The following is a 16,296-nucleotide window of genomic DNA, read 5'->3' as shown; positions in this document are numbered from 1 at the left end:
CGCGTGCACATCACTCGAAAGGCGTAATTTTGAAAAGAAATGTATCTCACAAGACATGGTTTCCAGAAAATTTGTCGCCGTTTCCTGATTATAGCAAGGTGGATTTTATTTCCAGAAAATTTGTCGATTTTATTTCCAGAAAATTTGTCGCCGTTTCTTGATTATAGCAAGGTGGATTTTATTCTCCATTTATTGCGTTTACCTGTTCATCACGAGGAGAAAAAGACGAAACCAGGAACCAGTAGAAAACGACTACGAAAAAGGTAAGAACAACCCAGTATGCCTTGACAGTGAATGAGAATCAAGCAGTTGGAAGATCGACTTCCAATGCAACACAGTTTACCGCTATATTATCACGATATTTTTTTAAGAAAGCGAGCTTTGTATCTAACACTACTCTTCTCGCTACTCCCGACTGGCTCTTGCGGTTGCTTCAGTGCCCACTCTTTTCAATGTCTTTATCAGTTTTGCCTCCAGTGAGAACTTTATTTTGAATTTTTTTTTTTTCAGAGGGAGTAACAGTCCAGTGTACAGAGGAACTTCTACCTATTTAAGCAAATGCATGAAGTGCCACGGCAACGAGCAAAAACTGTGTTTACTCTGAATATCAATGTACAGTCAATTTTTACTCACATGTAACAAGGACCTCTCTAAACCAGAAACCTGAAGTTCGTCTCTGCCCACGAGTTTAAAATTAACTCAACTCGTCAACTTATGTTGAAGACATAGAAGTAATCTAGAGACTGAAGCAGAACTCGTGAACAGTATGAATACTTCCGGAGGCGGACATCTTCAGACGAACAGCGCAAGTTATCACCGGTGGGTCCCCAGAACATTCCATTTTAGAAATCAATCAAACTTTTTGGTCGTCCAACCACTCTTAATTAAGATACAATTTTATTTCTTTACTTTAATCTTTTTTCTTTTTCAGTTTTTTTTTTTCCTTTACGTCTTTTGTAGTTTAAATGATAGATATTTTTTTATAAAGTCAGTTAATTTCCATACAGCGTTTTGCGCTTATTGCTTATTGCTTGTTGCTTATTGCCCGAAGCAGTTTCAATTTCTTTTCTGCAATCATCAACCTGGAACTGCAATTTTTTTTTTAAACGTATACTTGGCCCATATCTCTGACGTTGTTTTGTTAGAATTTATTCATATCGATTTCGTCGGGGATTCCCCGATTATTCCTAAGCCAGAGTAAACAGGAAGTTGCAGTATGAATATTAAAGCCAATACCTAAAAGAAGGGCAAAACGGATAATTTTCAAGGAAGCGTTCCTATTCGAGTTACGCTAGCAGAATAGTTGATCGCATCTTGGGTATGCCTTCGCTTGCAATTTGGATGACTGTTGAATAGATTGCCTTAGTCATAAAACAATGCTTAGGAGTGAATGCTTGTTGTTACTGCAGCGTGCAGATGAGGGTAAGTAGAGAATTTATGTTTTAACATATCTGTGTGGTGTAAAACCTGTTTCTTCACTACTAAAAGTAAGTGGACCGACTTAACATTTTATACTTTGTTAAATACTGTCACTGGTAAGACAGGAGACTGTTAGTCGAGTGAAAGTTGGTTTACCTGAACTGAATCACAAATGACCTGTTATATATCCATCATATACTAAGGGACGACCGTAGCCAGGGCACAGGGTAACATTGCTTCAGTGTTTTGTTATCAGATTGGATGGTTTTGGCCTGCTAAATTGGAGAATTCAAGTTGTAAACATTCTATAAGGCTAGGGTCCGTTTATCGATCGAAACTCAAAATTTGCTCGATTGCGTGAGTGGTAGAAAGTCGACAACAGCTAAAGCGGAAGTCATTATCTCTTGGGTAGTATATTTTTGACGCTGGTATGTTCGCATTTGCAAGTTTGCTTGTCTTCTCAGAATTAGACAGCGGCGATATGAGACCGACATGTTGAAACTGGTCTGACTCACAAAAATGATAACGGTAAGAATGCATTGTCCTAAAATAAAATTTTGATCACATTATATGTTGCGAACTACAGTTTGTTTACATACATACCAGCAGCCTTCTCTGTTTATGGTTCGCCTGACTTGATCGAGCGTCTTAGTGCGAACTGGGAAGCTACGGAGTTTACGGAAATTAAGTCCAAATGTGAGCCCGACGTCTAGCAGGGCATCTTGTTTACATCTATTATAGATTCTGACAAGTTTTTCCCGGTGAAGTTTTTGGGGCAGAGTGAATTGACCTGAATATAGCTGCATACCTTCTACAAAGATCTGCTGTGAAGAGTAACCACAGTAAGCTGTTGTTAAGAGTTCTCAGTGAAAATTTTTCCAGAATATACGGATTATTCAAAATACTCAGCAGAAAGACCTCTTGACTTTCAGTTGCTCTACTAGTTTCCATTGTTTTATTCTGTAACACCAATTTCGGAGTTCACTCATACGCATCTAATGGGTAATTATTCTACGCCTAAATTTCCATGGCTTTTTCTACAAATTTCAACGTTCTTGCTTTTCTGTCAAGCACATGCCCCGGAGCGTACGTTTTTCTTTTGACAATCTAATTGTTGTGACCCCAACTCGTTCACTATATCTCCTGGACATTATGTTGTCTTTTATGAAAGCAGTACGTCTGCCGTAAGGACCCTCTTGTCGGTGATCGAGACCGCAACGCTACAATATCGTCGCAATAACGGAACGTTATTTATCATTTATTTTAATACCAACTGACGCAACCGCCGTGACGCTCCGCCCTAAAAACCTGCAAATTACAATGCTATATATAGCGCACGTGTATAGCTGAAGCACACAGCTACATCGCGACACTTAAAGAAGTTGGAGTCAAAGAGCGGTGAGGGTAAAAGGAGGAATGAGTTTGCGGAATGGAATGTGGAAAGACGTGCGGAATGGCATAATTATGCAAAATAAGAATTGCGGAATGACATAATTATGCGAGATACGATTTATGCATAATGACTCACAGAAATACATTTAACTGAAAAAGCGCGCCTTTTTTTGGGCGCCAATTTGCAAATACAGCCTTTTTGTAACCATTTCAACCGAAGAATGCATCACAAAAACCCAAACGATGGTATCTTCGAATTCAAACTTTTTCCCTTCGATTCTCATCGCATAGCCGTTGATGCAACATAGCAGCTCGTGGACTTTTATCGTTCGCGATTTGTAATACATTTGCATTAAAAAGGTTTGTTTATTTACGTAACCTGGTTTCCATTCCACACGAGTCGTCCGCCATTACGGGAGATGTATACAACTCAATCGAAGGCTGGTTAAACTTGACATGTTTCAAGCTTTCACAGCGCCTCGCAGGAAAAAGACGTGAGTAAAGAACCGCCTCTGTTTATTTTTGAAACGATTTATGTCACTTGTCGAGGATTTATCTGGTTATGACGAATGTGTTGTGGTTCGGTCATGCTCATTTCCGTTGTTTTACGTTTTATATATATTAATCAATTTATCATACACAGCCAAACACACACACACACGCAAAAAATAAATAAATAAATGAAAACGAAATTAAAAATTTAACCGCAATCTATACCGCAGAACATTTTCCCTGTATTTTGACGTGGGGATTTCGGTTTTTTATTTTCGAAGGAAGGATCTTGATGTAACAAATTTTCAACTCCAACATTTTATAAGAAACTATATCTAAGCAATTCGGGAAATATTTCCGCACAGCCCCATACATTATTTATCTATGCACAACTGTCACACTAACCCATTTCCAAAAACGACGAGCGTGAAAACAGTGTGTGCCAAATGTATATTAGATAATTATGCATGGGGCTGTGCAGATGTCTTGACGCAACTCGTACTAAAAATACTGTAAGAGACTAATGTCACTTGAAGCCTCGGTAATTAATACCATACCGTAATTCTTATCTACTTTCTTTTCTTTTTCCTTTTTTTTTTTTATTTTAAAAAATCGATATAAGCTTGTATTGTACTGGTTATCCCATACCATGAAATCCCGGTTTTAAGTCCCCCTCCCCTGCTAATAAATCGCCTCGATTTTTGGGCCATCTATTTGTAAACGAAAATTTTATTCCGTGATAAACCCCTACCACTCTTCCACTTATAGTCCCATCTTTGATCTTTATATAAACACGTAACACCCCTTCCCCCCTTGCCCCTAAAAAAGCTGTTGACATTTCCTTTTTACGTATCCCCACCCGTAACCGGAATTTTACGGTGTTATGGTCTGTGCCTCATTACAAGAGCCTGTGAAGTTTTCCTAGACTCAACCTATTGTTGACTTTTTTGGTTTTCCTTGTTTTATCTGATTGGTGAGTATCACAGGTCTCGCAGAGGTAAATCCATAAATGGTTGGATTGCTCAGTAGCTCAACAACAGTAACTCAAGTAGCTCTACAAACATGTAATCTAACCACACTTACACCCCAGGGGAGGGGGGGGGGGGACTCTTACATAAGACTGAAGGGACAAGCCGTCAAAAATGTTGAACACAATGTTCTAAATTGTACCAGACTCTCTTGGCATAGGTGTGGCCCCAATGTAGTTTCCTTAAGGGTTACCAAAACAAAATATTGAAATAATCAAGCAGTTTCCTCATTGCACAGAACAGAAAAGCTTTCCTTTGAGGTTTTGAAAGCAGAGATTCAGATTTCCACCGCAATGGTACAAAACTGCATATTTTCAACCCCTGTCAGGGACAAGCATTTTTACATTGCCCTAAAATTGACCTCCCATTTCCCCTTGGGGTGTAGAGCAATAATAACTAACTGTTCACATGGAGTTAACGTTTGGCAACAACAACAACAACAAGCAAGAGAGGATCAAAAGTATGAATTCTCCATACATGTTCCAATACATACCCAGCTGTTCACTATTTATGACTTTTTTTTAGGTCAACCATACAACCAGAGTTTTTTGCTTTTTGTTTACGTACACATAATTTTTTTAAAAATTAATTTTTATGATTCTTGATGACTGACCTAAAAATAAACCAAGGGGAATCGTCATCATTCCAATAAGTCATGTAAGACCATTAGAGGATTAACCCCACACATATACTTGATCCTCTCTTATGACAACCAAAACTATATCCACCATAACTTTAGCTGGTAATTCTAGCTGTCATAGCAGTTTCCATGTCCACATATATAACGCTTGTAATATGAAAACTCTACAAATAGTATCTTCATTTAACATAAAGTTTGAAGATACTTAAGCATAATATAAACAAGGCTGTTTTCACGCAAAAAAATGAGTTGTTCATTACATAATTCGGGACCGATCGTTTATTACGTCCTAGGGGGTTAAACGAGCTCTTTTTGGGGGATGGGGGGGGGGGTAATTTTGTACCTTGTGCGAAAAGTGAGGGGGGTAAAATTTTAAGGGTACCAACTAAATGTATTTCGCAATCATTCTTCTCATCAATCCTAGAGTAGGTAAAATCGACTAGATACTTCTCCATATCGCTACTATTCTTCAGAGCGACAAAGCTCTCGCACGTAATAGGTTGAGTAATGACATAGACAGGCAAACCGTGTATTTCATCAAGCAGTTTATCTCTGAAGGCTTGTTTCTCTGGGCAAAAAAATTGAACAAAAGACGAATAGAGATGGTAGGCTTCTTCAAAATCTATATAATTATCCACATCCTTGATCCACATCCATACCTCAAATGCTCCTGTACTGCTCTCAAACCCCGAGCTGCTTTGACCTTCTGTGTACCTTCTTTTGACGACCGTGAAGAATAGACTCCAGCAATAACAAAACATCATTCTAAGGTACGTTCCCTTACTTGAATTTCGCCTAACTTCTGATTGTTTCTCTTGCCAGTTCAGATTCAGAGAGCTAGCAACTTCCGCATGTAACCAAGCGTTGTCACCAGGGGCCCGTTTCTCGAAAGACCCGGTAACTTACCAGGCCCGATAAGTAATTTTGGTGACAAATGTTTCTAAACAGAAGTCAATTTTTGTCAGCTTTGAAAACTAAATTTTAAAATCATGTTATTCTATGAAAACATTAGCCAAGTACCATGTCTGTAATTGTTCTGTAATCGGCGAAAAACGGACCCAGTAAGTTACCGGGCTTTCTAGAAACAGGCCCCAGGAATTTCTCAACAATTCAACCGCCATGCCAACCTTAGGGGGGGGGGGGGTAAAATTTTCAAACTGTCATTGCAGTGGGGGGTAAAACTTTTGTTTGAAAGATTTTTGGGGGGGGGAAAGTTTTCATACACTCGATTTTTTAGAAAACCACCCCCCCCCCCCCCCCAGGACGTAATAAACGATCGATCCCTTAGTTATGTAATGTAATTTGAAAACAACTCAACAAACTTATCGTTTTCAAAGCGATGTTGTAATGTTCTTGCTTACAGTTTGTAGAATGTCAAAAAAAAAAAAAATGATTTAATGTGGAACCTTGCCAGTATACAACAAAGATGCATTATCATTTAATTAGGCCAAAATTTAAAAGCAAATTCTAAAAACTGATCGATTTTAGTTTTTATTTGTCTGAGACAGTTCAAGTATCAGACAAAATGGTCAGTAAAATAAGAAGAAAAAAAAGCCGAAAAACCAGTATATAATACTAACATATTCTTTAAGGCTTTGCCCCACTATAAGCTAGCATAATGTTGAAACACCTACTTAGATACCCACTTCAAAGATCAGAATAAACAATGTTTGGGGTAACACGTTTTATACTTTGAAAATAAAATACAATGTGACTGGATTGTTCAGCCATTGTGATGGAGGATAGTTGTTACAGTGGTGAAGAAGCTTTCTCTATCTTAGGAATATTTTGGGATGTTATCAGTATGATTTATTTGCAAGTTCTTCTATCTGTAAAGTATACATGCTGAAGGTGATTCCATCACTTATAAGTCAGAGGGACATGCACTATTCATGGTTAAAAATGGGCATGGGTGTTATTTCAACACGTTGCAACAGTTATTGCAGTTCCCCTCCCCCTACCCCTCTCTTCTCCAAAGTGGACTGAATTTCATGTTTCCTCTCTAAAACTGAGATTTTATGGTTTTGGATAACCAGTACAATACAAGAAAGTAGGCTTCAAGTGACATTAGTCTCTTACAGTATTTTTAGTACGAGTTGCGTCAAGATATCTGCACAGCCCCATGCATAATTATCTATACATTTGGTACACACTCTGTTCTCACGCTCGTCGTGTTAGTGTGACAGTTGTGCATGGATAAATAATGTCTGGGGCTGTGCGGAAATATTTCCCGAATTGCTTAGATATTGTTTCTGATAAAATATTGGAGTTGAAAATTTTATTTGTTTCATCAAGATCCTTCCTTCGAAAATAAAAAACCGAAATCTACACGTCAAAATACGGGGAAAGAGTTCTGCGGTATAGATTGCGGTTAAATTTTTATTTTCGTTTTTATTTATTTATTTATTTATTTATTTATTTATTTATTTATTTATTTATTTATTTATTTATTTATTTATTTGCGTGTGTGTGTGTTTGGCTGTGTATGATAAATTGATTAATATAAAACGTAAAACAACGGAAATGAGCATGACCGAACCTCAACACATTATTAGTCGAAATATTAGCCACTAATAAATCTGCCCTTTGCCGTAGTGCCAGCCTTGCATTCAGTTTTGTATTTTCACAACACATTCGTCATAACCAGATAAATCCTCGACAAGTGACATAAATCGTTTCAAAAATAAACAGAAGCGGTTCTTTACTCACGTCTTTTTCCTGCGAGGCGCTGTGAAAGCTTGAAACATGTCAAGTTTAACCAGCCTTCGATTGAGTTGTATACATCTCCCGTAATGGCGGACGACTCGTGTGGAATGGAAACCAGGTTACGTAAATAAACAAACCTTTTTAATGCAAATGTATTACAAATCTTGTGTTCACTCGCGAACGGTAAAAGTCCACGAGCTGCTATGTTGCATCAACGGCTATGCGATGAGAATCGAAGGAAAAAAGTTTGAATTCGAAGATACCATCGTTTGGGTTTTTGTGATGCATTCTTCGGTTAAATGGTAACAAAAAGGCTGTATTTGCAAATTGGCGGCCAAAAAAAGGCGCGCTTTTTCAGTTTAATGTATTTCTGTGAGTCATTATGCATAAATCGTATCTCGCATAATTATGTCATTCCGCAATTCTTATTTTGCATAATTATGCCATTCCGCACGTCTTTCCACATTCCATTCCGCAAACTCATTCCTCCTTTTACCCTCACCGAAAATATAAATGATCCACGTCTTGTCATTGATTTTTGTTTATACCAAAAAAAGATACATGTGGAGGCCAGAAGTATAAAATTATATTCGTGTTTTGTAACTTTAGGCAGTGACGTTTTTAGGAGCTACTAACTATGGAGATTACGTCGCTTTTCTAAAAATATATATGACCACTGGTCATGTCATTAATTTTTGTCTGATACGTCCTTACGCCGCTACCAGTGGTCATCAAATTAATTCCTTTTCTAATTTTTTAATTAACTTCAGTGCTTTAGATTTACACTGTTTCTACCTCAATGCATTCAAAGATTTTGTAGTAAATCTGTGGGGAATGCCGCAACCCTACTGACAACTACAAACTTTGTTGACCTTTCTGACCAACCTAAACCCTTTTATTGTTTTTACTGTTTTATCTCATTGTCACTTTCTTGACAAAGAACATCATGTAAGTTTCGGATGGATATATTTACAGTCGGTCTCGTCCCCCATTGGTTACTTCCCCAAACATCCGTTAAAAAACTGCTTGCTTAGTGGCTAAGTTAGAATAACGGCGCCATATTTGAAATTACGCTTACTCGGTCGTATACAGTAAAGTTCTGAGAAGAAAGCTGTTCCATGGTGCTATAAATATCAAGTTATAAAGCAAAAGCTGAAGGACTGCGTCTTGTCTGCAAAGGTAAGAATTTAGTTTATAGACTAAGACACGGATAAGGAATAATATAGTCAGTTTTAACATCGGTTAGATATTTTGACCGCCTCTGTGATTTCTAGTACTATGAGTACTACCTGCCGGTCAAAACGTTTTCCGTACAACACCAGCGCTCTTTTACACAATAATGTTTGTCATAACTCTTAAACCGTGGCCAAACACTGTTGAACACATGTCATGTTTTTTTAGTGCTGGCTTTGGAAATGCACAGTATCTCAGTGTTGCGCTACATTTCCATGCTGTGCCGTACTGAACTGGTTTGATTCCCTTCAATTTTCTTTTAAATCGTGAACGGAAGGGGCACTTTTTTCCGTATAACGTACTGTGATCAGTGTTCAATAAATATTGTTCCCTCTGAGAGAACACAAGATATTTTTTTACTGTTTATTATGTATGCATTGTCATCCACTTCGGCGCAGTTAAAACACGCGTGACCAAGTCTGTTTTTCTCTGTTTGACATGATTTGACGTCTGGGAAAAGTCCCGTAACATAAGTAAAATAAATGCATATGTCTGCACATTACCAATTTGCAACCATATTATATTGAAGCGATTTCTGCGGGTTGTTCCGCCTTGGCAAAACAAAAACACCAACCATTCCAACCATTTAGAAAATCAAATTGATCTGCTTGTACGTTTGGTCCATGTCAGTTCCAAGAGAAACAGTTGAGGAACCCGAGAAAGTGAGAGTCTGGAATGTTGTTTATTGGTCCGGAAACTGCTTAATCCTAAGTGACTGTGCATGTCACAGCACTCGCCCGCGCTTTGAAATCCGATGCGAATTCTTGTTTAGTAATGTATTGATCGCCGTTTTTACAATTCACAGAAAACTTCAGAAAAGTTGATTCCCGTAGAGTTAGGTAGTCAAAGCCGAAAAGCCATGCTGTACATTAACTAACTATTTCATTGGATCACTAAGCAGTTGACTTCTTTAGAGCGGAATAATTCGTTTTACTTGGCTTGATCAACCCGCACTACCTCAGTTAAAGTGGTTTATTTCCTCTCCCTTGTCCCTTATAGGTCGCGTACTATTTCTTGCAAAGCCATATCTACCAACATCTCTTCTTTTTTGAGTTCGTTAATGATGACGTTGTCAGGCCTTTCGCCTGTCTATTTTTTTTTAACGCTGCAACTTCGACATTGCACTGAGTAAGTAAAGTCGTTTTGTTGAGAGCCCTTTGCAGTCCAATGCGTAATCATTAACCGCGAGCTTCACTTGAAACAGGGACAACGTAACTGCCTGCTTGTGAGTACAAAGCCTTGTCCCCGAATTCTTTTATATATTTTTGAGTGGTTATCACCTCAGTGTAAAGTTACCTTATGGCTCATGAAGGCCCATTATCGTGGTAATGTCGTTTCGAAAATCTGCCAAGGAATACCGAAAGAGGAAAAGATGAACGCTGAAAATTAATTGATTCTATGACGTCTGGTTTCCACGAAGTCGTTTATTCATAATGCATATTAGTTTCATGCGAATATCGTAAAAACTCGTGTGTTTGATTTACCAATAAAATCCCTGCTACGTGTTCAATGCGCCTGGTAACTGTTTCATCATGAACACATACGCCTTGGGAACTTTTGAAGACAACACGATTTTCGGTTTGACTTTCTTTGTGATCGTTGTCAAGACAACTCCACACAATGCCGCGCAAGAAAGTTGAGTGATCCATCGTGGTTGTAGTTTAAAATTTCAACATTAGTATAAACCAGATTTCAAGAGTACTTAAAAATGTTCCTATCGGTTTCCCTTCGTTACTAAACATAGAGTGGACCGTTACAGAATGAACTCAGTGGTAAACAAAAGTAGAACTCCCTTGAAAACGGAAACTTGGAAATGTTGGATGCCGAGCATAAATGTCATGACCTATCAAGTCATCTTAATTTTGTTATCTTCCTTTTGTCTATTTGATTGTTCAATGGTCACCAAAATCTCTGAGTGGAATAATTTTGAGACAGCATTTATTATGAACTCCAAACCAACTAATAACTAGGTGGTACGCTAATTACGATACTAACTCAACCAGTGCATGTAACACTGAGGGAGACATTATTATCACAGGCTCGCTCAAAGCTCAAGCACACGACCAAATAACACGTCATTGGCTCTCGTGAGTGGCATTGTCGATTTGTAGACTTTGTGTGGCTAGAAATATATTCAACATGATTCGCCCCAGAATGGGGGTGTGTTTATGTTTTTGCATGCTAATGACATCCTTCGACCTTTAGCGGGCGACGAAAGTGATATTACATTTGCATCCCCGGTTTATAAATACTACATGCACGAGGGAGCTGGCTACACTTCACGCAAAAATCGCTCGAAAAGCAAAATTTTAAAAAAGGACATGTATCTCACAAGACATGGTTTCCAGAAAATGTGTTGAAATACTCAATAACCATGACCATTATTATCAGTTATCATCGCTGCCAATAACTAAATAAGTTGACTTCTTTTTGTAATGGCGTTGGTCTTTGACAGTAAATGAGCCAATAAACTTATGCTGGTCCTCAAACTGATACTACCCAAGCATAGCAATATTAACCACGAATAGGTGGTACGCCAATTACGATACTAACTCAACCTGTGCATGTAACACTGAGGGAAACATTATTATCACAGGCTCGCTCAAGCACACGACCAAATAACACGTCGTTGGCTCTCGTGAGTGGCATTGTCGATTTGTAGAAATTGTGTGGCTAAAAAGATATTCAAATGATTCACCCCAAAATGGGGGTGTGTTTATGTTTTTGCATGCTAATGACATCCTTCGACCTATAGCGTGCGACGAACGTGAAATTGCATTTGCATCCCCCGTTTATAAATACAACATGCACGAGGGAGCTGACTACACTTCACGTAAAAATCGCTCGAAAAGCAAAATTTTAAAAAAGGACATGTATCTCACAAGACATGGTTTCCAGAAAATGTCTCGCCGTTTGCTGATAATTGCAAGGTGGTTTATCTTCTCCATTTGTTTTGTTTTGCTGCTTATCACGGGGAGAAAAAGACGAAACCAGGAACCTGCTGAAAACGACTACGAAGAAGGTAAGAAAAGCCCAACTTGTCTTTATTAATTCCTTGACAGTAAACGAAAACCACTATAAATAATTTTATAATACGGGGATTGTGCTAACGTCTAATACAACACAAGTTATTAAAACTAGCGTTAACTACATATTATATAGACAAAAGACACGAAGGACAAATTGTATCGCGAATTCAAAGCACGCCACACAGGTCCGTGATGTAGTTTCCTTTAGGTCCCGGATGTAATTTTTCGAGTGATAAAAATAATATTTTACGCACTCGCTGCGCTCGCTCGCTTTTAACACGGCAAACAAATGCATCCAACAAGATGTTTCGTCGTTTGTTGATTATAGCAAGCTGGATTTTATTCTCTATTTGCCGCTTCGTTTACTTGCTCATCACAAGGAGGAAAAGACGAAACCAGGACCTGCCGAAAATGAATACGACGAAGGTCAAAACAACCCAGTTTTGTAAACGAATGCCTACCATTCGACAGTAAACAAGTCCGAAGGTTGTAGCCAATGTCTTTATGTAACACAAGTTTTTAAAACTAACGTGAAGCGCTATATAATTACTCTTTGTTTTTGTTTTTTTCGCTACTCCCGACTGGCTCTAGCCGTCGGCTGCCCATTATTTTCACTGTCTTTACCAGTTTTGCCTCCAGTGAGATCTAAATTCTAATCTTTTGTTTTTTTTTTGTCAGAGGGAGTACCAGTCCAGTGTACAGAAGACCTGCTACCTGTTTAAGGAAATGCATGAAGATCACGGCAACGCTCGAAAACTGCTTTTAATCTGAATATCAATGTACCGTCAACTTTTTATAGCGTGTAACACGGAACCTCTCTACACACCTTACAGTTTACAACTGAACTCGCCTACTTATGTTATGTCTACTTATGGAGAAGCAAAACCCGCCAGTCAACACTATGATACTTTAAAGACGGACATCTTCGGAAGGACAGCCGGCTAGTTATTACTACGGTACCCAGAACATTCCATTTTAGAAATCAATCACTGAAGCCTTTTGGATGTCCAACCACTTACAATTTAATTTATGTACTCTTTTTTTCTCGTACTAAATGTATTTTTTCTTTTATTAAACTGAACCTTACTTAAGCAAATGCCAGGAGGAGTGAATTGAAAATTACGTTTTGTTTTATTTTGTCTTCAAATCCTTTGCTTAGACATCAAGTTCGAGTTGAATTTGTTGCTTTCATAGGTGCCGGGTCTTCCCTTAAAACAATCGAATCCACCTGACCTTGTCCACCTTTAAATACAATCGAACTTAAATTTCATTTCGTGGAATCCCTGATTATACGATGGTTCAATGGGCAACAATAGGAAGTTTTTACTTTCGGTGAACTGCATGCAGCAGCGCAAATTTTACTGAACCGAGCTTCTTACTTCAGGAAGCAATCTACTAGGACTTGCTAATTGCTGAAGGCTGAATTAAGGTACGTCTTGCCTAGCACTGGATATATCTGAAGACTGATCAGTAGAGCATCTAAGTAACATTAACGCAACTGAGACATAACAAATCAAGGTGAGTAAAGAAATGGTAATGTGCTTCAAAATATCTCAGTTGCTTCGAAGCTCTTGCTACTCCTCCATTGAAATTGGTTCCTATCAAGCTCTACTGATAGTGTGGTGTTAGCTGCATGAACGTGCACTACTTGAAGAAACAGTAAATTATTCAAAGTAGACAACTCGAAAAGGCAGACAGAAGTTCAGGGGGAGCATACGCTTCGACATTTTTGGTGGTTGTGTGCCGCTCGGTTCCGGCGCCAAATCGTCACCCATTCTCAGGCCATAAATGTAATTTTCCAAAGCCAGTTCTCAGCGCTAAAGAGCATGACTACTTCAAATGGTTAACATTTATACATGTTTATTCCCAGACAAAAACCGCTCAAAAGTCAAACATACTTGAGTCCCTTCCCCCTCAGGGGATTAGAGTGAAAGGCAGAGATAATAATACAATGGCCTTCCCTTATTTTGTTATCAGACATATAGTTTGGAAAGTATCTGCGTATTTAATCGGACAGTTTAAATGATGGTCTTTCTAAGCTTATGGTTCGTCGGAAAGCGTTATTCTAGGAAGTGGATTTTTTTAAGGCTTAACGCTTTATTTCGATGTGTTACTTGTTTAATCAGAAATCAGAGGGTAGCATGAGCTCGACATGCTAGGTCATACTGGTCTGTCCCATTCGGACACCAGATTTGTCAAAGAAATCAACAGAATAGGATGCACATAGGTGACAATGCATTTTAACCCAACGAGGAAGTGAAAGGGCAAAAGTAAAGAGGATGTTCTTTGTTGATCATTGTCAAGACAACTGCACCAATGCCGCCCTAGAAAGATCGGCGATCCATCGTGGTTTTAGTTTATAAAGCCGATGGCGAGAATTGATATGTTTCCCTCGTTACTGAACACAGACAGAATCCTTACAGTATGAACTCAGTAGCAAGAAAATAGGAAAGGAATTTGAAATATTGGGGTCACGTCCCATCAGAAGCGCGTTGCACAGTCATCAAAATGTTTTCGTGAAAAGAACTGGCATTAAGGTAATTCCGAACATCGGAATTTGTATGGTAATTCAGAAGCGCGAGTGGGTAGTAACCTTCAAATACAAAGATGACTGTTGCATAGTCATCAAAATGTTTTGTGAAAAGAATTGATATTAAGGTAATCAGTCCGAACATCGGAATTTGTATGGTAATTCAGAAGCGCGAGTGGATGATAACCTTCAAATACAAAGATTGCTGTAGCATAGTCATCAAAATGTTTTCGCCAAAAGAATTGGTATTAAGGTATCAGTCCGAACATCGGAATTTGTATGGTAATTCAGAAGCGCGAGTGGGTAACCTTCAAATACAAAGATTGTCGTTGCATAGTCATCAAAATGTTTTCGTCAGAAGAATTGGTATTAAGTCAGTCCGAACATCGGAATTTGTATGGTAATTCAGAAGCGCGAGTGGGTGGTAACCTTCAAATACAAAGATATGCTGTTGCATAGTCATCAAAATGTTTTCGTGAAAAGAATTGGTATTAAGGTAATTCCAAACGCTGGAAAAATTTTCATGAAACTGCATTTTCGTTTTCTTATATATAATATAGACGCGGTACCTAGCTACTGTGCTCATTGCTGAGGACTATAATTGATATGTATATTGGCTTCTTAGACTGCAGACATAATTCATAAGCGGCTCAAGCCCATAACGCGTGACTCATGACTGGCATCGTCGATTTAAAGAAATTTGTATGGTAATTTCGGTTCAGTTTCCAAAATGCTAAAACATAGGCATAAATGCTGACTTGTTTTTATATCCTCCTTTTAATTTCGGCAAAATTTGTGGCCACTTTAGTGTTGTTTACGATAAAAACGTATCGATCTGCATGACCTTTCGCGGAACCTTTTTCTTTTTCTTTTTCTTTTTCTTTTTTTTTTTTTTTTGACTCCACCCCCTCACTATAAATATCGATCGTAGAAGTAGACTACGCCGGACTTAGTCCTTGCAGCATACATTACATGTAACTCCACCCCCTTGTAACTACATAAATATCATAGAAGTAGACTACACCGTGACTCCTGACTTAGTCCTTACAGAATGTATAAGTTGCATTATGCACTACGCGCACGCAATTAGTTCTTCTCAGGACGTATACATGTACACCGTGCGACGACTGTGATTTAACAAACAAATTCATCCAACAAGACATTGTTTTCAGAGAATGTTTCGCCGTTTGTTGGTCATAGCAAGGTGGATTTTATATTCTATTTGCTTCGTTTACTTACTCGTCACGAAGAGAAAAAGACGAAACAAGGAACCTGCTGAAAACGACTATGAAGAAGGTAAGAGCAACCCAATTTTTGTAAATGAATGCCTTACATTCGACAGTAAACGAGTCCGTGGATGGTAACTAATGTCTTTTTAAAACTAGCGTAAAGCGCTATATAATTTGTCTTTAAGACGGGAAGTTTGGATTTATTTTTTTCGCGGCTCCCGACTGGCTATTGCCGTCGGCTGCCCATTATTATCACTGTCTTTATCAGTTTTGCCTCCAGTGAGATCTAAATTCTACTTTATTTTTTCCAGAGGGAGTACCAGTCCAGTGCACAGAGGACCTGCTACCTGTTTAAGGAAATGCGTGACGATCACGGCAACGCACAAAAACTGTGTTTAATCTGAATATCACTGTACAGTCAACTTTTTATAGCGTGTAACACGGAACCTCTCTAAACACCTTACAGTTTACAACTGAACTCGTCATCTTATGTTATGTCAACTTATGGAGAAGTAAACCTCGTAGGTGAACACTATGAATACTTTATAGACGGCCACCTTTAGAAGGACAGTGTTAGTTATTACTGGTAGTGGAGCTC

The 16,296-nt window shown here is 38.5% G+C and overlaps 2 protein-coding genes across 3 annotated transcripts in view; both read left to right on the top strand.

Annotated features, from left to right (window-relative positions):
* Positions 1-1,270: 1,270 nt before the first annotated feature.
* LOC146488308 (TNF receptor-associated factor 2-like) overlaps positions 1,271-16,296 on the top strand; it is a 36,832-nt gene continuing 21,806 nt past the window's right edge. Inside the window, exon 1 of one of the 2 annotated variants that reach the window (XM_085123139.1) lies at positions 1,271-1,422. The gene's annotated coding sequence lies outside the window, so the exon portion shown is untranslated. Of the gene's footprint in view, positions 1,423-8,839; positions 8,857-16,296 lie in introns of those variants that run through there. The other variant, XM_085123153.1, reaches the window with a different exon arrangement.
* Positions 11,111-13,337, top strand: LOC146488309 (uncharacterized). Its single transcript, XM_085123382.1, has 2 exons — positions 11,111-11,932; positions 12,618-13,337. The coding sequence occupies exons 1-2, from the start codon at positions 11,629-11,631 to the stop codon at positions 12,659-12,661; spliced, it is 348 nt and encodes a 115-aa protein (XP_084979508.1). The 5' UTR covers positions 11,111-11,628; the 3' UTR covers positions 12,662-13,337.

The sequence above is a fragment of the Pavona decussata genome, unplaced genomic scaffold (genome assembly GCF_977016875.1).
Source record: "Pavona decussata unplaced genomic scaffold, jaPavDecu1.1 SCAFFOLD_11, whole genome shotgun sequence".
NCBI lineage: Eukaryota > Metazoa > Cnidaria > Anthozoa > Scleractinia > Agariciidae > Pavona > Pavona decussata.
Note: the sequence above shows the minus strand (reverse complement) of the source record. Positions and strands in the feature narration are given on the sequence as shown.

Bases quoted from the DNA above. Each gene is read 5' to 3' on its own strand.
- LOC146488309 (XM_085123382.1), top strand. From the start codon at position 11,629: ATGTTTTTGCATGCTAATGACATCCTTCGACCTATAGCGTGCGACGAA. The intron at 11,933-12,617 runs GTAAGAAAAGCC...TTTTTTTGTCAG, and splicing joins TGAAAACGACTACGAAGAAG to AGGGAGTACCAGTCCAGTGT.